Raw genomic sequence first — 9236 nt, 5'->3', positions numbered from 1 at the left:
GTAGAGCAGAGGTGAGGGAGACGTGGGCAGAGAGAGGCAGAAACGAGTTGCGCCGCCACTGAGGGGTAACAGAGGGTAAGGGATCTCTAGTCGCATGGGTGTCGCGCGAGTGCGAGCAGTCTGAAGCAATTCAAGCCAAGCAACGCCACGGTGCGCGTCATCTTTGATTATTCCAACGGCCGAGGAGGGAGGTTATGTTCGGTATAATGAGTCCACGTTGGGAAGTGTTGGGATATTTCTTGTGGTTTCTTGAATGAAAGGACAATTCATGTGGTAATTATTCGGAGTAATGATGAACGTTATGCGGTCCTTTCGCGAGACTTTGTTCAGTGCCAGGAATGTTCTTATTCTAACTGGCAGTGGAGTCTCCGCGGAATCCGGCGTGCCGACGTTTCGCGGTGCTGAGGGGTTATGGCGCACTTACCGCGCGGAGAGTTTGGCCACCCCCGAAGCCTTCGCCGCGAATCCATCCTTGGTATGGCAATTTTACGAGTATCGCCGAGATTTGGTTAGCAAGGTTAAGCCCAACAAGGTAAGCTCACTTTTTACTCCTTCAAAACCGGTGAGAGGTTACGTGAAAGTGGCCGGTTAATTTTCAAGTAGTCCGACACTCAGCGATTGTGATGAAAGTAACACTTGAAATGTAATTTTATTTGTTAAAAAGAATGAATGTGCATGTTTTATGCACTGTGATATTTATCGTTGGAAGGGTTTCAACCAATGAACGAAGGTGGGAATGGAATCGAAGTTCTGATTTAAAGATAAATTACAGAAGGTTTTGTTGTAATTGTTATATACTATTAGAACTAATTATTTCATCAACAGGCTCACGAAGCCCTCGCTGCTTTTGAGGATCGCTTTCTAAGGGAAGGGAAAAAAATTACGGTATTGACTCAAAATGTAGACGGGCTGCATCAAAAAGCGGGCAGCAAAAATGTTTTGGAACTGCATGGCAACTTGTACAAAACACGTTGTACCAAGTGCAAAGAGGTTCTAGTTAATGAAACCGTGCCAATTTGTCCTGCTTTGGCTCTTTCAGGGTAATGTCAAAATATATAAAGTATTTCATTTATAATCTGGAACAAAGCGATGAGACCATAAATGGCAGTCTTAGAATACTTATTCTGAAAATTGTACAAAAAGGGACTGCAATTTTAAAGAGAAACCACCCAGCATCCCAAAAGAGGATTTGCCAAAATGTGAACATGAGGGATGTCGAGGGTTGTTAAGGCCACACATAGTATGGTTCGGAGAAAATCTCGATCAAAGTATACTCGATCAAGCCCGTAAGTAAATCACCTTTGTACTCGTTTAAATTTATTTTATTTAATCATTCAATTGCGCAATGTAAGCAATTTATAATACATTACATGGGATTTCCTTGGAATTTCTGAACAGCAGCAGTGTAGCAAATATATTGTTAAACCTAGTGAATTAAAAATATTTTTTGGGTGAATCATAAATGACAAATTTAAAGCTTCACTGTTCTTGCATCATATTGTTATAAAATGTTCTCTGGTTTAGAAGAAGCCATAGATTCTTGCGATGCCTGTTTAATCGTGGGAACTTCATCAATTGTCTATCCAGCTGCAATGTTTGCACCACAAGTTGCCACTCGTGGTATACCAGTTGCAGAGTTCAACTTAGAAACCACTCCAGCGACGAGGCAGTTCCAGTAAGTGTTGGAAAATATAATGGAACTAATAGAAAATATATTATGACTTATTTCTCTTCTCATGCATTGTCTGTATCAGTTGTATTGTTTGTAGCTGCATAGAATATTGCTTTTATTATAATTAATCTATTCACACAGTCAATGGTAGAACCAAAAAATAAGATTTGTTACTTAACAGTCTTAATTATCAGTTACTTAGTTGTTATATACAAAGTACCGCAATGTATCGTATTTGTTTATACAAAAGTAAGAAATTGAAATACTGAGTAATGGGAATGTCGTGTAGTAAAAAATGTTTAACTCTGTAATATATGTAGATCGCACTCTAAATGCTTATATGTTAAATAACACTTTGAATATCATTCCGATACAAGCAATCGTTACAAGTGTAAAATGTATGAGGAACAAATTCTATACATTGCATTGTAAAATATGCAGCCATGTAATTTCCAAGTTTATACACTTTTCTTCAGCATTTCCTTGCGTGACCTTTTGCTGAAAAGATTCAAATAAGTTTTTAATTATTAATTAAATAATATATCACATGTATAAGGAAGTTTCATGACTTTAAACTAAACTTTACGGTATAAGCTACTTTCTTAAATCTATTTCAATCATGCTATTTATTATTGAACCATGTTTTATGCTTGTAATTTATTTTCCAACATTTAGAACTTCGATAATCCCTATTTTGCAGATATCATTTCCAAGGGCCTTGTACAATTACAGTACCGGAAGCTTTAGCACCATAACAATTACAAGAGATAAAAACAAAAAAGTTTGTTTGTAAGAGTATTAGAGTAACGACTTTGATGCCAAGCGTACTAGATGTAAGTAATACAGCCGGTATGCTATGTTTATTATATAAACATTAATAATTTGAATTTTCCATGTAATCATAAAAATGAAAGCTTTCTATATATATTCGTTATTATAAAACTTTTGTTTATATGTATAAAGGTATAAAGAGTTTAATATATTGGAAGGATAAATATCTGTTTGTTGGAATAATACTGACGAACAGAATACAAATGTACTGTTTTAGGACTCGTTTTCAAGTTCATAGTAAATTATATTTTTAGGAATAATCATTGTAGCGAGATCTTTCACTGGATAAATAAAGGGATTACCTTCAACTATACACACTTCCGTGCAGATTCCGATGCGTTGCAAATACTGAAGCCAAAGCTTTTGTTTAGTCGACAATGAATCACCGGGACCTTTGACTTCGACAATTTTACACTGCAAATTAAAAAATGAGGAATTCAATGGAAAAGGTTCGTCATGTTTACAGAAGTTTAGTGGTGATAATTTCTAACATGGCTGTTATTAATCTAATGAAAATGATTATAAATCGTTATCACTTACTTCCGTAGTGAGTGGATTCCACACGATAAGATCTGGAAAGCCAGCTTTCCAGAGATTGAAATTACTGAGCATCCTTTCGCAGATTCCAATTACACCGTTGGTTCCAAGGCATGCGATTACTTCCTGAAAAGATTTTCAAGTAAATTCTTATGTTTCAAACAATGTATAAGAATTATTTATGTATTGATAGAAAATTCCCATTTTGCAAATTCGAGCGATAAAATCTAAGAGTACCTTAAAATCGTATTCGTTCTTGAAGAGATTATTTGGCATGAGTGACTCATATTGTCTGTACTTAAGGTAACTAATGACCATCGTGTCACTAAGACTCTCCACATCCAAGGACCGAAGGATCCGAAGCTTCTCATCGATGGCACCCTTCCGGTTCTCATAAAAGTCCACGGTGTACAGGTCCAACGGAGCAGTCTGGTAACAGGACACGAAGGCTCCAGGAACAAAATAGCCGTACAATTCTTCCCAGAACAAGACAGTGAAAAACAATGCAGGAAGAGCCCCTTCGCAGTGCAGTCCATAGGGGAAGCCTTCGTTGTAATAGTGATGCAGTGCTCGGGTCTCCACGTTCATGTATCCTTTTCCCTGGCCCCCGATGTCTACCTCCCAGGTGCTCTTCGTTCCACTAAGGTTTCTATAATCAAAATATATAATTCGCAAGTTAAGGTGGCATGAAAATGACATGCGAAGGGTTAGTCAATTATAAAACTCCTAACTGGGTCTGCCTAAGGTTAAAAAAAAGTTTAGAGAACGTCACCCTCTTCTCTTGGACTTACCCGCGTACCATGGTGGCTGTTATGGTAATACTCGTCGGTGCAAATTCGGAAAATCGCTGAGCGATCTCCTGCGAAATCGAATGGACCAGCTCCTTCGTCTGGGACTTGATGCCTTTGGCTCTCCTCGTCAGCTTTCTCGCTCTGTCGAGCATCTCGAAAACGTCGACGTCGGTGAGGTCTTCCTGTTTAAGGGCGTTCACCGTCAACACAGCACTCGCTTCCAAGTTCTTCCTGTAGTGCATCTCAATGAGAGCAAATTCTCCGTACCACTTGCCACGATAATGCTGCATGTGATCTTGGTTTAACAGCAGCTCCAGATACTTTACAGCTTCCGATATATTTTCAGCATCTTTCTTGAAAGCCACCAGGCTCTTCGACAAGACTTTCGCCCAGACATGTTCCGGAACGAATTTCTTCACGTGGGATGGCACACCATCGTAACTGGAAAAGTTCGACTTTTCAACCCAATTTCAACCTAATTTCCAAATAAAAGAAATTGTCCAATTGAGGGACTAGTATTTAATATTCAATGGAATGCAGGGTTGGCGTAGGGAAAGTGGCGCTCCCATCGCCCGGGTACCATTCGTTATTACTCTCAATCATACCTTGACAAACACGTTGCTGTCAATTACAAAATCTAAACCCCTCTTCTTTCGACATTACTTATACTTAAAATCTTTTCAACACGTGTCTCCAGCGTAGACTGAAAATATTGAGAGTGATAAGGAACGGTGCTCGCAACAGCCAGCTCAAGCCAAGGTGTTTAACGACCGTGCCGAAGGCTGGATGGTATCAGAGAATTGGTATCTCAAACGGTGTCTCTGGAAAACCGGGCGGAATTCCAGGAGTAGAAAACGCCTTACCCCCGTAAGGGGCTCTGCGGGGGCGGACGACCCATTCCCCAATACTCGTGGGAACCAGAATGGAAAACCAGACAAACCAAACGAATTACGGAGGAGACGTGGGGTACAAGATAGACCCGAGCATGCGGTCCTTTGGGCCGCCGAATTATCCAAACAGCGAGGGGGAGCCAACTCGATGGGCGCCACCAGCGAAAGACAACGCGAACGCCCTGACGAAGAGGCAGAAGAAGCAGGCGAAGAAGGCTTTCAAGGACACCAAGAAACCGTGGACACAGGCGAACGGATACGGCTACAACAGCGAGCCATACTACGAGTACAACCGACCCAACAAGCAGAAGAAACGCCAAACACCGGTTCGCAGTTCCGCCCCGACGAGTTTTGAGAATCTATCGGTGAACCAGCTCGACGAGACCAGGTCGAGGAGCGACATCGATCGTCCGGTGGCCGGAGGTCAGCCGGGCGGGACGCCATCCCCGAAGAAGAGGAAGAGGGTGCAGGAGGTCGAGAAGGAGGTCGAGAAGGAGCCCGAGGAGCCGCCCGTGGTGGCCATTTTCCATGTCAGCTATCCGATGGTGCACTTGACTCTGGAACAGCTGGACCATATCCAAGCCAATGTCGTGGCGGCTCTTGCGGAGCTCCCTGGGGATGCCTTCTTCCCCAGGTTCGTCAAGGCCGAGCTGGAGAGGGGAAGCGTCGTTGTCGAGTGCGCCGACAGGAAGTCTGCGGAGTGGTTGAAGACCAAGATCCCGGGGATGAGGCCTTGGCAGGACGTCGCCCTAGAGGCCGTGGACATGAAGGACTTCCCCATGTACAAAAAGGTCGCGGTCTGCATTCCTGGGCCCTGTATCGAAGCTGCCAAGGTGTTGCAACTGCTCAGGAGTCAGAACGAAGACGTGGATACCAGCAAGTGGATCGTCCTGGAGAGTGCAATTCAACAGAACTCGGGTTTCCAAATGCTCTTTGCGATGGACCAGAAGGCACTCGCGGTTATTCAGCAGCGAGACCATAAGCTGTTCTTCGGAATGGGCCAGGTGGCCTTCAAGGTAAGGGGACCCTATCCTCAGGATATTAAAGAAGAGCCTACTGATTGAACGACTGGATTTATGGTATCGTTGGCTTCGGGGTACCCGATGGAAACCATATTTGCAGGCTCTGTTCGAGTGTTGATTTTAATCAGGAACTTGGACAGAATGAATCACCATGAGTGGTGATTTTTGCCTTGACGTTGCAGACATGGTTTCTTTGAATGTATCGAGGGGGAACGTTGTCATCGAGTGATATGGTTAGGATACTTTCGGTGAATCGACAGTTCTGACTTTAGAGTTCAAACCTGGGAGAAGTGCTACGCTGACATCGATAATAACTTGGGAAACTTTGTGGATCTGCTTCGGTTGAGTTTTGCAAGGATTTTTTTTTTTTTGTCAAACCAGGAGTCTTCAACTACTTGCCTTGGATCAAAAATACTGTTATCCACGAGGTGATCGAAATAGACTCACCGTGGTTGCTCGTCTTTGAGGATGGATGCTAAAGTGTTGTAGGCCAGTCTTCCAAGTGATCGGACTGTTTCCCAATCTTTGTTCTCATCAGCTTCGTAATACTTTGACAGAGCGTTCCTTCCCTCTACGTAACTGTTAATAAAAGTGTATAAAGTTAGGAGTTGCGCAAACTACCTTTCTATCATGTTTAATTTCTTGTTTATTGTCTACAAGCTGTCGATGTCCACAGACTGTGAAATCCTGCCTCTTTTTTTAGGAAAATAAACCAAATGCTCGCGGTCAATTGTGTCTTTATTTGTAAGTTATAGATCGATTGTTGAAAAATTAGACTCTACGTTAATGGCACAGGTTTTTACGCAGTTTTTCGAGTACCAATAAAGTGTCAAAATTTGAATAACAAAGTGCACATACCGTATCAGGTGTTCTCTGCTCTCGAAAATGGGGTAACGTTCCTTTGGCATTGTTGGATAAATGATATCCCCTCGCAGGACATTCGTTAACATTAAGAAGGTATCGGAAAGTTTCTCCTTTGGATCCTGCATTGGAATCAAGAGTACAACGACTCTCTGAATAAGACTTAGAAAATTTTCTGAGATTCTTATACAAAGGCCCACTGCGGAGACTATCATCGAACGAAGAGCATCACTAGGAGTTGTCGCCCCAGGGAACAATGACTTTCTTGTATTGTATATTTTAAGTAATTCGGATACAAGCTTTGGCTTATTGCCTCGGTGATCCACTTTAAATTTCTGACAAACTTTTCGTATCTCGTCGACTTGAAGTAGCTGTAATAGTATGGAAATATCCTCTTTGTCGAGACCTGAAATTTAGATATTCTTGACATATCAATACCTTATTAGTTCATTTTTAAATTTCTCGGATGGTTTACAATTTGAAAACAAAAATTGCACATACACGAGTCACAGAACTTCTTCTCAATCAACTCTGCGAAGAATGGTTCCAAGTTATTGGCCACTTCAGGGTATGACAGGAGTCCAACTCTGTGCCAGCAGAGTTTCCTTTTCAACATTCTAGCTAGCAACATTTGTGCCTTGGCACTTAAAGACATGATTGAAACAGCTGTGTCTAGTTCTGCATCGTTAAAATATCCACAGTTCAGAGGATTTGTGAAAACTTCGACTAGAATCATGAAAAGGTTGTCCGCATGTTTCTCCTTCGGAGTGATGAGGTCCTTCCAATCGTACCTGTATCGTTGAAGGGGAAACAGGATTTAGAATTTGCTGCAAGACACATCACAAAGAACACGTGTTAAAGGGTCATGTAGAATGATCCTTTTTGAACATTTTAACTGAATCTTCATGCATATATTAAATATTACAATGTACCTTATCGATGTATCATTATTAGGACGACTGTAAACCACATCAAAGTCTGGCTTGGAATAAACCTCTGCTAAGTTGAAATTATTTGGACGTATCGCACCTTGCTTGGTGAGATTAATGTTCTCTATAGCCTGCATGGTTGCGTCAACGTCTATCCTCTCAGAAAACAGTTTTCTAGGACTGTAAGGACCATTCTGTCTGTGAGAGACTATTCTTACGATCTTCGACGGTGTCTTCTTTGGAGAGTTACCGATACTGGTAGGGGAAGCTTTTCGTTTATTACTTGAAGGGCTCGCTTTCGATGGAGTGTCAGGGACCATTGAGTAATTTGCATGCACGTGTAAAATTGAACATTCTAATCTCGAGGAATCACTTTTCGACTGACTGATCTTCCGTGACACTGGCATGGTGGATGATTTAGTCAAAGCTTGATTATTTGACTTTCTTTTATTATTCCCAGTTGTCGAAGTCAATGTCGACATCGACTGGAATTTGAAACGATTCAATTTATTTGTCAATCAAAATGAAAATTTTATGTGTTTACTACTAAAGTAGATTTATACTTTAAATATGCAAAGAATGTTCAAGGGTGAAGACTTACTCTTTTAAGGGATAATTTACTTTTTCCCTTCGGAGACACATTTGCGGAGTGACCAGGATTGGTTAGCTTTCCGGCACAATTAGTATTACCGCCGCGAGCCGATTTGAAAAAATGATCGATTCGCATTTGTGTAGCCATCTCATATTATTAATATAAAAACTAGGACATCCAGGTGTAAAAAGCGTCACTTGTTGACACCGTTTAATTATTCACGTCACTTTACGTGAACCTGAGTTTGGACATGATAAATCCCGGATTTCAAGTACAATGGAGATGTAGCCTATGCGACAGAACGTAAGATGGATGCTAAAGTTCTCTCTACGTTTCAAGTTTTAGGGATTTGTGGAACGATCAGCGGTCGGTAATTTTCTGTTGTGTAACTGTGTTTCTCAGTATAGCCGTAGGTGCGGGAGATGGAGCCACTTGTATACATTGGTAGAAATTCTAGTTCCACATTGAATAAATGCGAAGGAAAATAGATAAATGCAATTTTTATACTACGGGAGCACATAATACTTGCTTTTATAGATGCGCTTCACCGTGACATTGTTGATGGACTCCACATCCTTCGATGAGATTTTTCACGTAACAAGTCACACGATATAAATGATTTATTATTCATTGCATACATAATATTTCTCTGCGTATCCACGTACTTAATTGCTCACTTACAGATATTACTTATTACAAAGTTATTTAGAGTAAATCAAGTTGTACCTTGCCAAAGTATTAATTACATTCGAACACAACGCTTTAAATGTTTAACGTCGGACATTTTGCAGATAAGCTTGTGCACTGGGGGTCATGAATGGCTTCCTCGTGTACATGGCGCAGCCTGGAGGTGGTAATGTAAAAAACGAGCTCGAGAACTTATGTACTTGCGGTACCCGATGTATAATAAACTGTAAAATAATTAATGTAATAAAGAAACTTATTGAACAATAATAATGAGTACATTTAATTAGACGAGCATGTCTAACAAACCCTCCAATCGCCTATTCCTGATCCTTGAAAATCACTCGTAGATCTAGGGCACGAAACTCGGTGCCACCTCCTCGGTTGTCCTATGATCCTGTTAGAAGTCGGAAATTTCAACCCCTAA

General features: G+C 41.1%; 3 protein-coding genes across 5 annotated transcripts; 2 read left to right on the top strand and 1 right to left on the bottom strand.

Moving 5' to 3' along the window:
• Positions 1–21: 21 nt before the first annotated feature.
• LOC105698250 (NAD-dependent protein deacylase sirtuin-5, mitochondrial) lies at positions 22–2895 on the top strand. 3 transcript variants are annotated; one of them, XM_023433402.1, is made up of 7 exons: positions 22–273; positions 361–532; positions 826–1040; positions 1144–1286; positions 1525–1675; positions 2373–2505; positions 2758–2895. In XM_023433402.1, exons 1-6 carry the CDS (start codon positions 254–256, stop codon positions 2425–2427), a joined length of 756 nt encoding a protein of 251 aa, XP_023289170.1. In that variant the 5' UTR covers positions 22–253; the 3' UTR covers positions 2428–2505; positions 2758–2895. The 3 variants fall into 3 exon arrangements, with proteins under 3 accessions (XP_023289170.1, XP_012277752.1, XP_012277742.1); XM_012422329.1 differs by having other exon boundaries at positions 22–532; positions 1528–1675; XM_012422319.1 differs by having other exon boundaries at positions 22–532.
• Positions 1984–8980, bottom strand: LOC105698233 (fanconi-associated nuclease 1). Its single transcript, XM_012422295.2, has 10 exons — positions 8135–8980; positions 7537–8018; positions 7106–7395; positions 6602–7010; positions 6191–6322; positions 3832–4272; positions 3278–3689; positions 3044–3166; positions 2806–2917; positions 1984–2170 (listed from the first exon to the last, which is right to left on the bottom strand). Exons 1-10 carry the CDS (start codon positions 8270–8272, stop codon positions 2145–2147), a joined length of 2565 nt encoding a protein of 854 aa, XP_012277718.1. The 5' UTR covers positions 8273–8980; the 3' UTR covers positions 1984–2144.
• On the top strand, positions 4291–6154 carry LOC105698243. The gene has a single exon (XM_012422306.2). The coding sequence runs from the start codon at positions 4754–4756 to the stop codon at positions 5783–5785; it is 1032 nt and encodes a 343-aa protein (XP_012277729.1). The 5' UTR covers positions 4291–4753; the 3' UTR covers positions 5786–6154.
• Positions 8981–9236: the final 256 nt, after the last annotated feature.

Source organism: Orussus abietinus, unplaced genomic scaffold (assembly GCF_000612105.2).
Source record: "Orussus abietinus isolate OABI.00-Male unplaced genomic scaffold, Oabi_2.0 scaffold13, whole genome shotgun sequence".
Classification (NCBI taxonomy): domain Eukaryota; kingdom Metazoa; phylum Arthropoda; class Insecta; order Hymenoptera; family Orussidae; genus Orussus; species Orussus abietinus.
The sequence above is the reverse complement of the archived record's forward strand: the minus strand, read 5'-3'. Positions and strand labels throughout refer to the sequence as shown.